Source organism: Lethenteron reissneri, chromosome 34 (assembly GCF_015708825.2).
Source record: "Lethenteron reissneri isolate LAM-NWPU_2019-01 chromosome 34, ASM1570882v1, whole genome shotgun sequence".
Classification (NCBI taxonomy): domain Eukaryota; kingdom Metazoa; phylum Chordata; class Hyperoartia; order Petromyzontiformes; family Petromyzontidae; genus Lethenteron; species Lethenteron reissneri.
The window spans coordinates 11076254-11096767 of record NC_083812.1 but is presented as its reverse complement, the minus strand read 5'-3'; the positions used below and the strand labels follow the sequence as shown (position 1 = coordinate 11096767).

The 20514-nt window shown below is 52.8% G+C and overlaps 1 protein-coding gene across 2 annotated transcripts in view; it reads left to right on the top strand.

Moving 5' to 3' along the window:
- The window catches only part of ZCCHC7 (zinc finger CCHC-type containing 7), a 211574-nt gene that overhangs the window by 73018 nt on the left and 118042 nt on the right, over positions 1–20514 (top strand). For both annotated transcript variants that reach the window (XM_061565264.1, XM_061565265.1), the window contains exon 3: positions 7644–7687. In XM_061565264.1, coding sequence (XP_061421248.1) covers positions 7644–7687 — 44 coding nt within the window. The remainder of the gene's footprint in view (positions 1–7643; positions 7688–20514) is intronic.

Below are 20514 nucleotides of genomic sequence, written 5' to 3'. Positions count from 1 at the left end.
CCATTCGGTGTCAACTGAACACAGCTGTTTACGTGACCCACGCTGCTGCTGATGAAATTTCGCCGAGTTGGAGTCAAAGTCAAGTTGTCTCCCTGTTGAGATGAGCTCACCCCTCCTCTGTACGTGACTCTTAAGACGGTGTTTTATTTTTATTTAATTCAGGGGCCTATCAATCATCATACGAAAACCACCACCATCACCAACTACATCGTCGTCATTTTCATTATCATCATCATTGGCATCTTCACCACTGTTGTCAGCAACTCCGTCTTCACCACCACCTCGTCCACCACCAGGTTCAGCAAAATTAACAATATTCTGTGGGAAGGAGAGAGCAGCATCTGGCACAGGAGGATGACATCACCACCGCGAGTAAATGAGACGACCGTAATTCACCGCTCGTGGCTGGCGCCTTGACTATAAACCGGGCCCTCCGCAGCGCGAGTCGAAACCCAGTTCACACCGTCCACCCCACCTGCTCCTAATGAAGCACCACGCCGCAAATTGAGCATCGGAAGCGGCGCTCGCGTGGCACGGCGGGCGCTGTCGGCTCGCACAGCGCCCTCGCAAGAGAAGAAGCCCCAGCGGATTACACACACGGTGCACGCCGCAAGTGAGCCGCACAATACCTTGCCGTCAAGGAGCGTAAACCGTCACGCGGACTCCGGTCATCCTCGCGGCGGCCTTCTGGCTGACCATCGAACGGTCACCGCATCGTCGTGCGCTTCCAGATGCGCTTCTGCGGCGGTCTGGAACGCCTCTTCCTTCCGATGTTAGGAAGCCACTGGAGCTATGCACTTTTTAATCTCGGTAGAAAACTCATTTCTTTAGAACTGCCTTTTGTGTTTAGTTTGTTGTCTTTCCCCCGCCCCTCCGATTAGGACGGTTGGCTGAGAACGAAGTTCAACATACACACATCACACAACCCGGGCCGTGCCCGACACGGAGGCCGCCGCATGGCCCCAGGCCCACGCACGCCGCAGGCTCCGGCATTGTGTTTGGTCGGTGCGACCTCTGCTCATTAGCTCTTCCTGCCCCCACGAAGCAAAGCGATAGGTTCGATTCTCGCTGCAGCCATCTTATGAAAGGCTTGTCCCACGTAGGTGAGCCGCGTGAGTAGGCCGTTACGTGTCCTTTCCCCAGCCTAAATCTTCTCTGAAACAATGTCTGTGAAATTTTACGCATGTAGGGATTTTTTTATTTCGGATTCAGGCTCAATAGTGGATAGAGACTGATTCAAGCAAAGGGAATATTCCTTCCTGCACCGGTTACACTTCAGGCACGGCCTCACCAGCGTTCAGGTTATTGCAGTAAATCCAAATAAATAACACAAAATACATACGAATATGACCGTACATTTTCCTACAAAATTAATCTGCCCAGGTAATGCTGCTGTCCAATTATCCATCTTACAATTATAAGTTCTTGAGTGTCAAATCCTCATTTGCGGCTCATCATCCCTCTGGGGTCAATAAATATAGTACTACTTTGTCGGGAGTCTTATAACGGGCATTCCCACGGCAATGTGGAAACGTCACCACCGCCAGCCCAGAGCTGTCCACACACCGGTGTGACGCGGTAACGTTCAGCCCGATTGCCGGTACTGAGCGAGACAGGATCGCTCTCTACGTGCTGTGGGGAGGAACGGGTCCCGTGGTGGTATGCAGGAGGTCGTGGGTTTGACCCTGACCCTGACGATGCCTGTATACTCGGAGTTTGCATGTTCTCTCTCACACCGTGGTTTGTATGGATATTTCTCCGGGTTCTCCGGTTTTTCCCTCCACAACTAGAATGAACATACGTTTAAGAGTATTTGGCTGCTATACATTTCCCACGTGATCAGCCACTTTGTTGAGTTTTCTTTTGTGGCCGGGCCGCTTCTGAAAAGCAGCTACATCGCTCAGGGGGCCTTGCCCGGTAAAATAAAAAATAGTTGAGTTTTGAGTTTTTCTTGAATGGTCACGGCTAGGCTGGGCGGCGTGCGGGCGCCGTGTGTGGCGGGTTCGGCTCCGCGCGCTGGCCGAGAGCGGAGGGACTTGAGTTGACCCCAATGTAGAGGAACACGGTCCCTTACCCCCCCCCGAGAGAGCCCCACTTTACTCTCGACTCGGGAGTTTCCTCATGAAATGTATAAAGGTGGGGAAGCACTGGAGTTTGGGCTGGCTCGCTGCAAGTGAAACAAAACACTGACCTTTGGTAATATCAACTCTTTGCAAGTGTGCTGGCAACTTGTGGTTTCTGTAGTGACATTTACACGCTTTGAAGCGTATTTGTGTGCGTGCGCGTCTTTGCGAGAGTGCGCTTAGGTCAATGTGTGTGCTTGCGTTCATGTGCCAGTGTGTGTGTGTGTGCGTACGTGCGTTTGAGCATCTTTGTACAAGAGTATGTGTGTGAATGTGTCTGTGCACGCCTGTAAGTGCGCGTGTGGGGAGTGGTAGTTCAGTCATTGGCGCGCTGCGCTACGAACCCAACCACCCGAGTTTGATCCTCGGTGATGAGTATCTTTGTTAAGGCCATTAGGGGGGTGCAGTGGAGAAGGGGGTGATTGTATTGCATCCCAGTATTCACGTAAATGTAAACATAAATATGAATGAATAAGTTGTCCTTTCAGAGTGTCCCAATATTCAAATAAGCCGTTAGCAGTGGAAATCAACATTTTCAGTTCTGAACCGGTGGGGGCATTCCACATTCCTGTGGTGGGAGCCAGGAATCCTGCGAGACAGCCACTGTGGACTTGCGACAAAAGTCTTCCCCGTTTTGTCATCGCCGGTGGGAATTTAAGCCATGCGTGTATGGTTTGAAATACTACACTTGCATTTATAATATGCAGCATCTGAATTATATATACACATATATAGATCTCATTTCGGTGTCACTGACAGCTGAGTTCCATGTAAGTCTGGTAAGGTTGTCCACAAACGTCTGGGACATTTTTTATATATTATATATATATTATATTATACGTTTTAGCGTTACGTTTGCGGAGCGAACGCTGCTGTCGATCCGCCCGTCCTACCAAGTGTTGGTTTGGGATTCCCGGGCTGCCCTCGTTGGGGGGGGGGGGTGCAGATGCCCTTAACGACGTGAGCACGATCATCGCAACCTCAAATCTGGCTGGGCGGCAAGCCCTTAGGGCAGCTGACTGCCCGTTTAATTTTTGTTCCTTATTTTGGCCCCGTAGCGTCTTGCACATTGTCACCGAAACCTACGGACCCCGAGTAGATGCATGAAACCCGCAGAATATGCCCATCTCGCTAATAATGATAATGCTGATGGTATGGATCGCTTGCTACTAATAAGTTGTTAACCGTTGCCTTTAATGCCCCAACCCCCGCCGCCGACTCGTGGCTCGTACGGGACGTGAATGGTGCAGCTCGATTCGGTTTTATCTGTCCGGCTTGGAATCGTCCTCTTCCAGCTCCCGCGACACGATGAGATTTAAAAAAAATATGTATCCTTACAGCAAAATGCCAAAGTTGTACGTTTGAAATGTTGGTCGTTCCGAGAAGACACACACACGTAGCTTTCATTCGAGACCAAAGTAACCTCTGTAGGCCGTTTGATTGTGGAGATACAGCTATGCACACACACATATATATACACACACCTGCGACCAAATATAAAGCTCATCTCCCTGTAGGGGAACCAAGAGGTAAGGGGCAGGCACTGCGCTTGGCTTGGCAGCCACCCAAACCCCTCTGCAGAGCCCGGGTCATTTCACCGAAGATCACCTCTTCCATCCGCACGTCGTCTCCCGGATAAAGTTTTCCCGTGGTCTCACGTAACGGTTCGCGATGCTCGGCTGCCCCGCCTCGACCTGCCCCCCCCTCGCCCCCCTGCCCTTTCCAACCCGCCCCCCCAACCCCCACCCCACCTCACCCCCCCCCCCTCTCTCCAAGTCCTCCCGCTTGCCCCCGCGAACAGCTGGGGCTGCCGAGCCCTGGCTCTGCGCTCCCAGCCGCCCCGTCCCCTTCCCCCGATGAGTAATGGAACGGACGGTGCCTATTGGCAAAAGGGCGTTCTCTTATTCCGTTTGGGTTGGGCGGTGAATTTGGATTATTTTTTGGGTACGTCCGGCCGCTTACGCACGCGCGGTGGCGCCTCGTGTGCTCCTTGCTTGCGCCGCGGTAAATCCGCTGCTGGATGAGGGCCTACACACTTTATTTGTTTGCAGGTCGTCAGTGAGGAGTTAATTGAGCATACTTTAACCGTGCTGGCCAGGGCGGGTTGGTGAAGGCGGGGAGCGTAGACGTTGCAGCATGGCACAGTACAACTATGGATATTGCCGCAATACCCTCCGTTGGTAATGTGGCCCCGCAGCGGCGAGCCTGTAGCGACTGTTACGCGAGGTTTTAATCTCCATACATGCATGGTCCAGGCTCGAAACCCTGCTTGGCTTGACGAGATTAGGGGCCTTCCGAGTGATTCGGTCATAGTCTGCACGCACTTCATGAACTGGAAAACACCTTCACACCCGCTGTCAATCCCAATGAAGGATGTGTGGTGTTGGGCTAATGCTTCTGACAGTGGCTCTCCGTCATTGCGAAGCTCGCACATTAGCCCGCCCGTGTATTGTTCTGGGTACGGCTGTTTACATCGGGACTTGTGTCAAAGAATAAATGCACAAGTATATGCTTTACACATATATATAAATAAAGCAAATTTTGACATTTAAGGTCTGGTGCCGTTGTCCGCCGGTGTTTGTTCAGAGACTTGTGGGATATTGTTGAGAGCCTCCCTGATCAATCTAAGATCTTCTCCATTGGTAATTCCCAGCCATTGGAGGGAATTTCATGTTTTCTGTTACGTTTCTATTGTCAGACTCTCAAGGTTAACGTTTCACAAAGTGGTACTCGATTTAGTGCCTCCAGAGGGAATGATTTGCTGAGTTGCCCCTGAATGGGATTCGAACTCGCAACCTTCCACGTGTGAGCCAAGTTCTCTAACCAGTGTCAGTAGGTTGGATCATAATGATACATCATATTCAAGTGGCTTATTACGTGTATTTAGTGTATACACATGTAACAAAGTGTATACATTATTACATATTGCCTTTAAATAATGATGTACAAATGAAAATCCAGCCAGCTGGTGCTACGGTTCGAGCACTGGACTCACAATCAGAAGGGGCGTGAGTTCAACTCCCAGTCGGGGAGTCAAATGAATCATACCTCCGTGGGGGAGGTCTATAAAATAAACACCGCTTTGTGAAGAGTGGACAGCGAGCAAACCGCAAGGAACGATTGCCCTTGTCGTAGAAACGTGGAGTTTCCAGCGCGGGCTCGAGCTGGAGGAGACTCTCTGACTGCCCCCCGACCGTGGGTGCGCCATTCGGCCTCGTGCGCGAAGCCTCGAATGATAATGACGAGCGCTCGCGGCTTCTCTGGCTTGGGCGCCGTGGCCGTGCGATTCGTGTGCGAGTGGCGCTGCGCGGGGCCGGCCGGCCGACACGCCGCCGCCGCCTGTTTGTTCTGTACGTTAAACCGGGCGCAGCCGTCATTTTTTGTGGCTTTGCAGCAAAGTGGCTACGTGCGTGAAACACGGCGAATATTGCTTTCTGTCAAATCAGAATTTATGGGAGGTAGGGAGGCAATAAGCTGGAGCGGAGGCTTACAAATTTGGAGGGAATTTGTGGCTGAAGTTTACATTTATTCTCGTTTAAACCCTAACGCCCGCCAATTGACATGAATAGGCCACCATTTATTTCCTGCTCAGGTGTGACGCTGCCGGGTGCTTTGTGAGGGACGGGGAGCGGAGCGCGGCTGCACCCCCGCCGGGCCACTCACCCCCCCCACCCCCACTTTTCGGCCTGCGCCGCCCAAGGGCAGCGCATTGAGGCCGGCCTCTCGACAGACAACAGGCGGCTTCCTGGAGGCGCCAGCCCTTCTCTGTCGGGCCCTTCTCTCTTGGGCTTGCCTGTGTCCAGTCAATTTCCGTCAGGCTAACATCTTTGTGGCCAGCTGGTATCAGGGTGGCCTCCGTCAGGCCAGTTGCTATTGGGCCTTTCTCTGTTGAGACGGCCTCTTGTATGACCGGGCTGGTTCAGGCCAGCTGCTGTCGGGGCCATCCGCTGTTAGGCTAGCGTCTGTCTGTCATGGCAGCCGCTGTTGCTGCAGCCTCTGACAACATTGCTTCTGTCATTCAAGAAGCCTGGCAGTGCAGCCTCTTATCAGAATCAGCCTTTGTCTGGTCAGACTCTGTCACGGTCAGCGTTCACATATTTTCTAACGCAATATATTGACTGCACTGCCTCTTGCTTGTGCATACGAGTGGGTGGTTTGTGGTTTTAACATAATCCCTTGGAGGCAAGGTTGACCGAGGCAAATACGTAGCGTTTTTCTGTGTGGTGTGTTGGGTGGTGTAGTCGCTGTGGCCAGGCTGAGACCATTTAATTCGCTCCACTTCAGAACCTACTTTAATGGCGAGTACCTGAATTCCACATTGGTAGCCAGGATCTCATCGGTGCTGACTCGGCACTCCGCGACACTTTTTGCCATCGCTTTTCTGGCTGGAGGGACGAGTAGCATCTCTGCTTCGGCCGGTCAACCAATTTGACTGACACTCGTGTTTTCGCTCGTAACAAGGGACAACCACGCAAAGGTTGTCATCTTCTTCAAGCAACTCCCAAAGTCATCAGTGGATTTGCCAAGCTGAGCATCCTACTTGTAATGTTTTGTCAGTTTTTCTTCAAGTACCATACGAAAAGGAAGAGAGAGAGAGAGACTCCAATCCTCTGACACACACCGGGATGACCACGAGGCCATCTTATGTTTTCGCCATTCCCAGTTGTATGTAAAATAATCCTTCGCATTTTAACGGCGCTTGCTTAAGTGCTTCGACAACTCAAAGTGCCTTAAATCACATCTCATCTCAAACATTCAAATAGCACTCCCCAGTCGCAGCTACCCGTCTGCGGCACACGGTGACCGGGCAACGGCCTGCAAGCGGACGTTAGTCTGCCAGTAGGGGGCGATGATTGCTGCTGTGTGGAGTACAAAATGAGTCGTATGTGGGTCATTTTTCTAAATTGTCCCATTTGTACCGTGGCGCTAGCACGCAATGGCCTGCTCGATTCGAATGGCACCGGGAGATCTTTAATGTGTGCTGTGATGCAGATGGCTCGTATTTATGGTGAATACACCTGCAGTATTAACCAGGGAGGCTTGCTGGATTCGAACCGCGGACTCTGCAACGAGCGGCGAATGTGCTACCGCCGGTCCGAGCAATTTTTAAATAAAGAAACCTCAACAAGGGGACCTCCATTCCAGAATTTATGCCACCACCGCTTAGCATGCCTGGCTCCCCATTGTTTGTCCACATCCACGCGCCAGTCAATAGCTATCGACCAAATTATTTGGATGCAAACAAATCAAGCCATTAAGTTGTCTCCACATGATTTACACCTCCAGCACTGGATGTAAAGGCAGTTATAGTTAATGGAGGTGGCGCGGGGCGGGTGGTGGCTTCTGGTTTGGGGATTAGCCAGCTGCTTGATGTACCAACTTTGGCCGTGCGTGTGTGCGTGCGTGGTTTCGCCGGGATGCCAATTAATCACCGGGATAAACTGTGCGAGGTTGCAGCTGATGGCCGAGCGGTGATTTACACGTGTGCTGTGTTTCTTGTTGTCGTTGCCGTTGCTGCAGGTGACTCGGAGGGGGAGTGGACGGTGAATGAGAAGGACATGGAGGTAATTGGACGCATTTTCACTGCCGTGTGCACCTCGTCACCCAAACCGGACCCCGCCCGCCAACGTAGTGGCGGTGCCTTGCAGACCCCCCCGCCCGCCACCGATCGGCAGTGTGTACCGCGGTGCCTTGCAGACCCCCCCCCCCTCCCCCACCGGGCGGTCGTGCCATGCGACCTCTCCTCCTCCCCACAGAATCGTTGCGACGATCTTGGGTCGCGATTCAGTTCAAGAATTCTGTTATTATTATTTTTGCCGTGATTTTTACTGCTTTGTATTGGTTTCCCCATCTGGTTGTTCGTATTTAGTTTTTGACTCGGTGGCATGAATGTAACATCGTCCGCGTGAGTTTCGTGAGCGCGGGGAAGTTGGGTGCCGCGCGCACGATTTGTCGTCGCGCGTATCCGTCGGCGTCACGGTCGACCGATCGCGACGAGGCCACCCCCCGCTGTGCCTGCCGCTTGGCAAGATGCAGCTGGGCTGGGCATGGCTGGCCGGCGACTGATGACACTGGTCAACACACTTTTTCTGGCATAAGGTCCAACGGTTTTAAGGTAATTTTGGGGTGCTGATTCCAAATCTGGCATCAGTTTTTGTCTATCACATCAGGTTTTTGAGATATCAAATATTGCATTTTCAATAAAAACTGCGGAAGAAAGATGTTAAATAAAGTGGATATCTACATAAAATTATATTATAAACACACTATCCTAAAAATACAGCACCGTATTTTAACACTAAAGCAGTCACTGACTCGCAACAACTTGCAATCATAAGTGACAGAGTTAATTTCGGGTAAAATCAATGAAAATGGGGTATGCCGATAGCATAAGAATGAGATGTGGTAGAGCAAATCTGAGGTCAGATTTGGAATCAGCACCCTGAAATTAGTCTTAAACAGCTGCAAAAGTCCAGGCCAGAAAAAAATGCTTTTTTTTGTTGACCAGTGTAATCGATGCAAAACACGGCCGTGTCTCGGCAGAGTCTCCCGGTGCCTTCCTTGGTTGGCTTTTGTTTGGCCAACCGATGGAGCCAGTGTTTCTGAGCAGGTGAACCGTCCTCCTTCATCGCCCCATACGCGTTCTACGTTGCGGAAGCAACATTCAAGTTTTTATCGGCATCTTTATGTTAAGCTGGGGGAATCCGATGAGCTATGAAGCTCTTTTTCACAGGTGTCCGGTAGCGGTGGGTCAGCGCGTCATAACGACAGACAGTACGAAAATAAAAATTATGGGAATGTAAATATGTATGTGTTGAATTTCTTATGCACTCTACGTAGCCAAACGTGCTAATCGGAGGTGCAGGGGAGAGACAACAAACTAAACACAAAAAGTCAGTTGTAAATAAATTATTTTGAATCTTAATTTAAAAGTGCACAGCTCCAGTGGCTTCCTAATATCGGAAGGAAGAGCGCTCCAGACCGCCGCAGAAGCGCGTCTGAAAGTGCTCGATGCAGGGGACCGTCTTTGTTCGATGGTTATCCAAAAGCAGCTGCTAGGATTTCCCGAGTTCTCATGGCGGCTTATTCTCCTTGACTAGATCAGCAAGGTGTGGTTCATTTGCGGCAAGCACCTTGTGTGTAAGGAGTGCAACCTTGTAATAGATTCGCCCTGCAATCGGAAGCCAATGCAGCTCGGAGAGCACCGGATGGACATGGTTGGCTCTTACAGTAAAAAAAAATAGAGAGAAGGCGAGCGGGTCACGAAGTATAATGAGGCATCACGGCAAGTGCCGTTAGTCCGCCACAACTTGCCATTATTGCCTTCTCCCTGGCAGATCCCACAACTTGCAGAGTCAGTAGTACTCAGCCTGTTAAGACTGCCCTTGCACTGTTCCACGTGCAAGGGCAGTCTTCCTTGATGTGGCCTTCTCAGTTATTGCTACGACAAGAGAGAGAGAGATGCCGTCGGCATTCCAGGACTTCTGGAAGTGCTCAACCGCAGTCCCACGTTGTGCTCGGACACGGTGGAGCGGGCGAGTGGGCGAGTGGGCGAGGTTGACGGAGCTCGGATGTGGCGAAACCAGCGACTGGGAAACCAGAGCCCGCACATCCTTCCCGTCCGCTAGAAGCGCATAACGCAGTCCAAAAAAACCCACCGGCCCTTATCTTTGTGGACGCATACAAAGAATTGGTGTTCCAGCAAGTGGAAAGTGTTCAGTCGGAAGGTGGTAGCGGATGTCACGTCAGTCGGTGACGTCTTCTTCTTTTTTGTTGCAGCTGTTTGCAAGCAGTTTGTTCGCGTGCTAACTGAAAAATTGTGAATTCTGAAAAATCCGGCAAAATAGGAAGAAAGTCAGGGGATCATTGCTCCCTTGACATGGCTCCCAGTGCCTGCCACGTGGCGGCACAGCGAAATAGTAATGTGCATCTAAAATAGTTGTTCTTTAAGTGGCAATGAAGCGAGTTGTGGATGGTGGGTGGCTTGATAGAGACAGAGTTCTTCCGTGCGGTGATTAAAAACTGTCGTGGTGATACAACCAGTGCATTGCGCATCAAGGGAAGCGTGTGGGACCATCAGAAGCGTTTCAAAATCAAGTTCAAGTTGAGCCAGGTGGTGGTAACTCAAGAAACCAGGATGAGTCTCATTTGCTAAGAGTGACCTGGGTGACTAAAACAACAATAGCAATCGCGTCAAAACCAAGTACAACAATGAAGCGAATAGAAATCGGGGCAAAAACAACCAGGTTACCGAAGAAACTGAGAACGGTGCGCAGATGTAATTGACGTCGGAGTCCCCCGATGGTGCCGTGACGGCGTCCACATGAACCGCGCCGGTGAGCTGTGAGTGGTGGTCAGCGACCGCCACCGTCACACTTGTAGGGCCGCAGCGCCGACAGGAAACACATCTGGGGCCCGGCCACGCGGGACGCCCACGCTGACGAGCACGCACGTCACTTTGCGGCGACTCACGTGCGCGCGTGTACGTGTGTGCGTGTGCGTGCGTGTGCTTGCGCGTGTGTGTGTGTGTGTGTGTGTGTGTGTGCGTGCGTGTGTGTGTGCGTGCGTGTGTGTGTGTGCGTGCGTGTGTGTGTGCGTGTGTGTACGTGTATGCGTGTGTGTACATGCGTGCGTGTGTGTACATGCGTGCATGCGTGTGTGTGTGCGTGTGTGTGTGTGCATGTGTGTACATGCGTTGCGTGTGTGCGTGTGTGTGTACATGCGTGCATGCGTGTGTGTGTGTGTGCGTGTGCATGAGTGTGCGTGCGGTGCGGCGAGTGGCGCCGTGCGTCGTGCCTCAGTTCACCTGCGTGGAGGAGCAGGAGGACTCTGTGTGACATCCGCCGCTGTCGGTGCAGCTGCAGCGCCCCCACGCTCGGCTGCATGAGTGTCCACACAGTCACGTGTTGCCCTTTCTGATGTTTTAAGTTGCCGTACTTAGAGAAGGATTATACACTTTGTAAGACGTTTAATTTGCATTTTGTTGAAAGGATGATTATTCACCTAAAGTGACAGTGTGAGCGTCATCCCACAAAGTGGTGCTCGCTCATTAGCACCACTTTGTGGAGTTACTCGACCCTGCCATAGGAATGAGGAATTTCCACCACTCGCTCGGGGCTGTCAACAAGAGATGAGCACCGCCGCAATGCTCGTACAAGCAGAAAATTACTTGGATTTATTTTAAAGTAGTTTTGTAAATGAGCATTGCGATATATTTTTGTTTATTATCTTTTGTCTGTACAGCGCTTTCACTTGATTTTATTGCCACGATGCTTTCCATATACATCAAGCTAATGAAGGTTGATGTATATGGATACCATGTGCACACATACGGGCAGGCTCAGAGAAAGGAAAAGACCTTCTATGTAGACTTGATAGACTGTTGGGGCAAGGCCGATTAGAGAGCACCTCTAAATGCCAGCACGACCCACGATGGTTTGTTGTGGCTTGCATCACACACATCCACCTTATTGGCTCCTGTGTTGATGTATGCAAAGTGCACCAGATACACATTTGAGGCTGAGTTGACCTAGGAGATGCCCAGGACCAGCGCACGTGTACACGAGCACACAAATACTTGCAACGACAAATTTCTTTTGAATTTTGAATGAAAACTTTCGTGACTGCAGGAATTCATATTCTTTTAATAAAGTGAATTAAAATAATACCAATTTTTTAAAAAATGTATAGTTTATAAATATGAATATTTGTATTTAATTTTTTAAATTATTTTTATTCACATTATTATTGTTCTATCTATGCGACTTTACCGAACGAACCAAAGAACATGAATCACTTTTGCAGAGGCTTAGCAGACCGTTGGGGCACATGAGGGGCCAGGCGGCCAGAACCACGCCACCTTTGTATCCCTAGTGGCTATGCTTACACATCGCACCATGTGCTTATTGGATGCTGGGTCGACCTAGGGGAGGCCCAAGACCGGTTCAGACGATTGTCGCTGTTGTTGGCCGTGAGTGGGAATTGAACTCGGGTGTGACACAAAGAGAGCAGCATTATTGTAAGTTACTTGCAACCGAAGGTCACAATATCCCAGTGCAAAATGAGTGTTGATTGGTGCGCACATCCAATTGGTGGCCCCAGTCAGCGATGGAAATTCCACCTTACCCTGGCATTTGCCAGTCTCTCCACAGGGACACCAGCTGTCGGAGTCTTTAAAGGCAGTACTTTGTCTTATTTACTCTGGAGGGGACAAATATATTGACATCAAATAGAATAACACATTTGGCCAATATTAAATGTAACCTGCAGCTTCTTACACAAATAAAAATCAGAAATGCGTGGAAATCATTTGCCGAAACACTTCCGTTGCAAATGTTGTACAAATCCCCCCCTTCTTAGGAACAAAGTATGTTTAACATCTCCGTGGGCTGTCACCTGTTTATAAACATGTTAATGGCACTATTTAGCGTAATTAGCGTAGCGTTAATTAAACGTTGTTTCTCGCGCTCTGCTGTTAATTACACGAGAGTGTTGCGCCTGGAGCCGAACGCCTGGCTCCATTGGAACCGCTATACGGAGCTCCAGTGGAACGCTCTGTGGAGCTCCACAGGATCCGCTCTGCGGAGCTCCACAGGAACCGCTCTGCGGAGCTCCACAGGAACCGCTCTGCGGAGCTCCACAGGAACCGCTCTGCGGAGCTCCACAGGAACCGCTCTGCGGAGCTCCACAGGAACCGCTCTGTGGAGCTCCACAGGAACCGCTCTGCGGAGCTCCACAGGAACCGCTCAGCGGAGCTCCACAGGAACCGCTCAGCGGAGCTCCACCGGAACCGCTCTGCGGAGCTCCAGTGGAACCGCTCTGTGGAGCTCCACAGGAACCGCTCTGCGGAGTTCCACAGGAACCGCTCTGCGCAGTTCCACAGGAACCGCTGTACGGAGCTCCACAGGAACCGCTCTGCGGAGCTCCACAGGAACCGCTCTGCGGAGTTCCACAGGAACCGCTGTACGGAGCTCCACAGGAACCGCTCTGCGGAGCTCCACAGGAACCGCTCTGTGGAGCTCCACAGAAACTGCTTTGCGGAGCTCCAGTGGAACCACTGTAGGGAGCTCCAGTGGAACGCTCCGTGGAGCTCCAGCTGAACGCTCCGTGCAGCTCCAGTGGTACGCTCCGTGGAGCTCCAGGGGTATGCTCCGTGGAGCTCCAGCTGAACGCTCCGTGGAGCTCCAGTGGTACGCTCCGTGGAGCTCCAGTGGTACGCTCCGTGGAGCTCCAGCTGAACGCTCCGTGGAGCTCCAGTGGTACGCTCCGTGGAGCTCCAGTGGTACGCTTCGTGGAGCTCCAGCTGAACGCTCCGTGGAGCTCCAGCGGTACGCTTTACGAAGCGTGAGCGATTGCCACCAAGCGGCCGGCGCACTGAGGGCTGGTGCAGTGGAGTCCCCGTCGCGATGTCCGCCTTGGTGGGTGGCCAAGGGGTTGGCCTTTGTCTTCATTGGTGGGCCGGAGGTGATGTTGACCAATTCCACATTCCCTTGTCTAGGCTCAGTATCTCTATAGAACAATCACCGTTGACTTTCCGCAAAGCGGTTCCCTTTTTGCTTACCCCGGAATGATGGTGACGATGATTGGCTGAGAGGGGGGTCCCCTGACGAGGATGTGAACTCGCCTGCCCTCGGATTAAGGGCCGAGAGCCCTCTGCCGTGGCGCCCTCTGGCCCGGGCAACGTGGACGGACCGCGTGGCGGTAATCCGTCCGTGAACGTCGGGAGGAATCGTTGAGCCCCGCGGGGTTCCTTTTCAGGAGCGTCGTGTATCGGGACGCATGCCCCCCCCACTCCGCTCTTGTCGTGGGATACCGAGCGAGCAAAATGTTTCGACCGAGATCGGGGACGGCACTCGGCATTCCGTGCGGACAGGTCACCAACCCGCTGCGCATCCTGCCATCTTGGTGTCCGCCTCGCGGCCGCAGCGGTCTCAGCGTCGTCGCAGAGCGCGCGAGACTCGCTGCGTGATCAGCCGACGTTCGCCACCAGGCGCGCGAGCGCGGCGAGGCCGTCGGGCGTGCACGGCTGTCGGGGAGGGATACTGGCGATGGGCGCCGAGCCCCGCTGAGGGGGATTGCGATGGTTGGGGGCCTCGTCGCCGGTGGAAAATGTCGCGCTCACGGGCCACGCGGACCACACACCGGGCAAAGGGGGGGCGGGGGGGGGGATGATCCCCGGAAAGGAGAGAGATAATAAAACACGCCGACAAACCCAGTCTGTTAAGTCAGTCGCCATATGCACGCACGCACGCACACGTGTGCGAATTATCTGCACGCGTCAAGCGTGCGAGCTTGCAGCCGCACGTGTGCATGCGCTCGCTAATCATGTTTGCGGGAAAAAAATGTAAAACAAACGAGAAAGAAGTTACGCGGAAAGACGCTGCCTCTGGGTGCAAGGGTGGGCGATTGACTCAAGACAGAGTCCTCGCCCCCGAGCCATGCTCAGCCGGGGCCGTGACGGGGGGAGCGTGGAGGAGGACGGTGGGGCGTGGGGGGGCTGCTGTGTGTGCGGTGCCACACACGCACGCACGCCCGCTTGTTAAACCGCCCTCCCGAAAATTGCCGCTCAGCCCTGCCACCTGATCTCTCGCAGAAGGCCGTAAAGAGAGCACTGTTAATTGTGAGCAACTCGTGAAAGGGCCATGTATGAGGACGCCTTGCTCAATGGCCTTATCTCGGCTTTGAGTGCCGAGGCAAGGGTTTATGGTTATGGGTTTTATTAGACACGGACACGACGACGTGATGTGGGTTTATTCCTGCTCTTTGCTTGGGCACGGCCGGAGCTAATGGTGTCGGCGTTTGTTTGAATCCGGCGTGCGCCGCGAGGAATTTCACGGGGCGTAAACGGACATTGCGTGTATCTGCCGATATGGGCTCCCTCTCGAAAGTTTGCCTTTTTGGTGACTTTGCTCCAGCCGTCGTTGGCGGTGCGCGAATTCGCCGAGCGTTTCCCGTGCGTGCGGTGCAGCAGTTGACACGTGGGGTTGGTGTTTCACGCAAAGAGAGAGCGGTGTGAGACGCTCGGACGTTTTGCCATTTAACTGGGGGCCTACGCGCAGGCTGGAGGAGTAAAGTTAACCGGGGCATCGGAATGGCACCACAGAGGTTAGGACCCAGGGGAAAACCAAAGTTCGCGGTGGTAATGTTCGCACACGGAGGCAGCTGACCCCGGAGGTGAGAGGTCACATATATAAACGGCAAAACCCCACGTTGTGTTGTGCGACACTCGTGGGCGACTCTCACATTGGACCTTGGAGGTCGGTCGGTTGTCTTCTGCGCAACAGTTTTGCGATCTGGCAGAAGGAAGGAAGAGACGGCGTGGCGCGGCAGCGTCGATGTCAACATCTCTTGCAGTTGATCTGGAATACCCAGACCCCCTGCTGTCTCCCCTTGGTCGATCTCCGTTTCTTGCCTGCCACTCAGCCTCGTGGAGCAAACTGCATTAGAGGGCCCACGGCACTCGGTGAGTCTCTCCATCAGAGCCGTGGTGGAGCACTCCTCTGGGATCCAGTACTTGGGGTGGTGAATCTGGCATGTTTGTAAGGCTGCCAGGATATGGCAGTACAGCAAGTGGGTTCACAGATCCATCTGTTATCTTCCCCCGACCAAGTGACTCAGCCGCAGAGCGAGCGGCTTGCGGATCAGAAGGTTGTGGGTTCAGTTCCTGATTTGGGGTCGACTCGGCCCATCATCCTTAGGGGGTCAATAAAATAGGTACCACTTTATGAGGAAGTCAACATTGGTTGTCCTAGGGAGATGAGCATTGCTTCATTGCTCATTGGAGCAGGAAATGACTCCGACTTATTGATGTTTTGTGTAGTGTTTTTTGCGTGTGTGTGGGACTCCAGTTTTCTCTCACCCACAAAACACTGCCGATAAGGTTTTAGCCAAACATGCCGATACCCTCCTGAATGAAAGAGACCCGGCGATGCCTGCCTGGGTGTAGATGGAGGTTGGCCAGGTCATCTGGAGCTCTTGGCAGCAGCAGCAGCAGTTTCATGCCCTCCTCCCCCTGAAGCCGAGGGGCAGAGTTTTCAGCTCCCACACTAATTGTGTCGGCCTGCTCGCTGGCAGACGTGTGCGGTAGGTTTTAAGGAGTTGCCCGCGGAGAGGAGATGTGCAACTTGATATCTGGCTCACATCCTCGCCATTATTTATTAGTATTTTTGTACTTCGTGCGGGTTTTGTAATTTATTTTTTGGGAAAACAATCTCTCCTTTGCACGTGTGGAGAATCGAGCGTGGCCATTGAGGACCCTTGTCAGCTGGAAGAGAGATGCGAGCCGCCAAGTAACTTGTACGTCAGGGTGAAGTATGTTCAGCCAGAGCGGCATTATGGAAAGAACACCAAATGCCTTGCAGTTGGGGTCAGGAACGTCGGTTGAGAAGTCTCTTTGGGAAGATTCTTTGAGAAGATCCTCGTACGCACGTGTCATTTGAGAGGCATTGTAATTCATTGAAAAGGGTTCCTAAGGTTCATTGACAGAGCTTAAGAGTGAAGAATCGTCGGGAATCGTCAAGGGAGAGATGCGTGTGTGTGTTGAGAAGCCTCAAAGTGGCAAGCCATGGGGAATTCGTGCAGAGGAGCTCCAGCGAGAAGCCACACAGTATGGGGCACCGTGGTGGCGAGATGTTTTCTCCCTTGCCGGGTACGCGGGAGGTCGTGAGTTCGATCCCAACCCTGGCGCCTTATAATTTTGGAATTGGCATTTTCTCCCCTGGGGTCGCGTGGATCTCTCTCCGGTTTTCCCCCTCTACGTTTAGGAACGTGCGTTTTAGAGTATTTCGCTGATAAATTTCCACGTTTAACGCCGCTTCATAGAGCGATCATTTGTGGACAGGTCTTGTCTGAAAAAGAGCTATATAGTTCAGTGGGCCTTATCTGGTAAAATAAAAAATCGTTTTAGTTTTTTTATAGATGTTTGAGACGCTGCGTGGATACGCTTCAATAAAAAGCCTCGCCGAGTATTAATGCACAGGTCTTGTACAGGAGGGTCATACGTACTTACACTTTGTAGAGAAGGCTCTTTGGGAAGATTGAGACGTGCTTTGATCGTGTTCATTATTGCGAAGCTTCCAGAAGGTAAATATAACAAAGCCCCTCAACACTCCCGAGCGTCGTGACGTTCAGTCAATCATCAGATTAACTTGTATCCTTGATTAACGACCTCGTCCCCATGAGAGCTGGCATCTCATCCTGGGATTAGCTTTCTGGAAGTATTTATTCATTCAAAGTCAAAGTGCCCATTGTGGCAACACTCATATCTTCATTGGTATCCACGAGCCGATGGCAAGTGGAAGTTACCACGTTTTCCATGGTGGACCCCAGTACCTCTACACAACGACCAGTGCCGAATTCCCACAAAGTTGTACTGCACTCTGTTGAGGCCCTAGGATGCACGACGATGACGTCAACCCTCAACCAGGATCCCAACTCGCGAAAGCTTCCCGTCTGCAGGCCGCCGCTGGGCTGTTCGGTCACGGCGACCCCCACCGCCCCCACCACCACGTCCCGTGAGCACGAACGGCGAAGTCGGCAACAGCGGCCAGTTTCGATTAGAAGGCGCCAACGCGCACTGTCCGTCGTCGGCGTTCGGCGTGGAGGCGGCCACGACGGAGGCACCGGCGGGGCGGCGGCTCTTGGGCGCGCACCGCAACTCCACGCGGCCGCGGGGGGCACGCACTCGCTGCGCGCGGGGGAGGGAACCCGCCTCGGCCTCCGCTCCCTCCCCTCCCACCCGGCGCTGAGATCATGTCAGGTGCGCACAGTTTATGGGCGCTTTTGAAGACCGCACCAATCCCCTACACGGTGAACCAAAAATAATAATAATGACGATGATGATCTAATGAAATGTGTATAAAGTGGCGTGCGAGTCTGGGTGGCGTGTTGGCGGGCTGCCGCGTGAGCGGTGCTGATTGGGTGGGGGGTGGTGCTCACAGGGGCCGTGTGGGAAATCGAGCCTCTTAATGTCGGGTCACTGTGGGAGGCGGAGGAATACGAAGAAGGCGGGGAGCGGCGGCGGTGGTGGTGGTGGCTTTTTATCTTTGTGGGAATGCGTGGAGGAGGGAATGGTGTAAGGATGTTATGATGGTCAGAGGGCCACTGATACTCTGTGCAGGCCATGTGTGTGCGTGCGTGGGTTATGTTACTTGAAGGCGAGGTGAAAGTGTGTCTTTATAAGTACTGATATTTAATACATGCGTGTATGTGGGGAGCGGAGGCACAGTGGTTAGCGCGCTTGCGCTGCGAACCCGGCAACACGAGTTCGATTCCCGCTCACGTTCAACACCGGTGATGATTATTTGAACTGGTTCTGGGCCTCCCCTAGGTTGACTCGGCCTGAAATGAGTACTTGGTGCGTTGTGTAAACATCGCCACTGGGGAAACGAAGGTGGTCTGGCATGGTGTAGGCTACCCACCTTTCATAGGTGCTCGCTAACAGCACTTGCCCTAATAGTCTGTTCAGGCTATACTGGGGGGGGGGGTCTTGGTCTTTTGTGTGAATTCAGATTCTGGACAAAAATCTGGCGTAGGGCCTTAATGGACTTTTTCGGGTGCAAGTGCTGTTAGTGGGCGCCTATGAAGGTGAGCACGGCACACGAGGGGGTGGGTGACCAGCACCCACGCTGGCAGATTATGGGAGGGAGAAGCATTTTGGTGACAGTGTTTGACTTGGGATCATAAGGTCACGAGTTTAAATACCGGTTCGGAATCGACTTAGTCCATCGCTATCATTATTATTATTTCTTTGAAGAAGCTAAAACAAAGAACCTTTGTTCTGAATCGGTCATCCCGTGGAGAGACTGGCACCCACCGCAGGAGTGTGGAATTACCGCCGCTGGCTCAGGACCGGCATCATAGATTGCGACGGGCCCCACGCTCAGTTTTTGGGTTAGATCGCGTAAATACAAACGTGTCATTAATCCCGCCACCATCCGATACACAACCAGTTAAGGTTTGTCACGTAAACAAAACATGGCCATTCGTGGCTACTTCAAAACACCGGTGTGTTGGAGAGTAAATCCACGACAGTTACAATTCGAGTACCGAGACATTTCGCCAGTAATTACGACTAGCATCATCAGGCGACAGCCAGAGTTTTATGCGATCTGGGAAAATAGATTATCAAGCGTCCGCTCTGAGTTGTAGCGATGACCGCATTAGAGGGAGAGCTGCGGGAGGACCACCAAGCACGCCCGGCGTGTCGGTGCCACGGCCCCCACGCGCGCCGTAATCGAGGAGCGCATCGTACTCTGCAGCCACGCTCCGCCCCCGCCCCCCCCCCTGGCGTGCGTGTTCTCAGCGGCGATCGGTCTCACCGCGATAAACGTCGCCCAGAAATGCGAGCGGTCAGACCTCTGGCCTGGTTCGTGTTTTTTTTTTGTCCTAATTTTAATTTCCAGGGGGCCCACTTTGCCCGTATTATTACTATTATAATCGGGTTTTTTTTTGTTTGCACGATTTTGAACAAAGCTGACTTTTTTTTGCCATTTTACCAGCCCCCCACCCCCCTTCTTTCCTCCTCCCCCTCTGCGCTGCGCCGGGGTAATAAGCGAGCGCCGGCTCGCGGGGACGCGGGAAGACCGCTCGCCGTCGTTCCCTTTGTAACCGGATCCGCGCGCGCTGCCCACAAGGGCGGCCGTGTGGTCGCGCGGCGCTCTGAGTGCGCCCCATTCAGAGCGCTTGGCCTGCCGGGGCACTTAATTTAATAGCGGCAACTTAATTAAAGGTTTGCCTTCGCAGGCCGCCCCATTAGCAGCGTCCGATCTAAGGAGAACATTCATGGAGGTGGCTGGGTGGCTTGGGTGGTGGGGGGGAGGGGTGAGGAGGAAGAGGTGGGGGGGGGGGTTGGGCCGGGTTGGGGCCGGGGTTACCTGGATGAGAGACTGGGGGGCAGCTGGCACAGCACCGAATTGGCGGATGTGGCGCCGCGCCCGCGGTTCAGCCCGGCGGCGCGTGTGGCCGCGCCTCGGGGCTCGTGCATCGAGAGGCGATGGTCTCAGTGCGGCCGGAGGTGATTGCTCGGTTTTGGTAGCGGTGGGTCGTCGCTCGGTCGCTCGGAATGGATTCTATACACTTGCGCAAATCACAGCGTGTAATAGGAATTATTTGTCACAATTTGTTCACATTTTCCGCAAATTGTTACCTTGAGTCGCACGGAGCGAACAAAACTGTACAAAGGAGAGACGGCGGCGACAAACGAGAAATGATGAAATCGCGATGGCACCAACGGGACGAACAATTATGCTTTCTTGAGTCAAATTACTTCTTCAGTAAAATTACTTCTTTGGATCGTGGCAGTAAATGGAATCGGTGAGCGGAGAAATCTCGCCATCACCAGGGACGACAGCTTGTTTTATTACAAGATAATTTGCATCTTTGTGGAGAATAT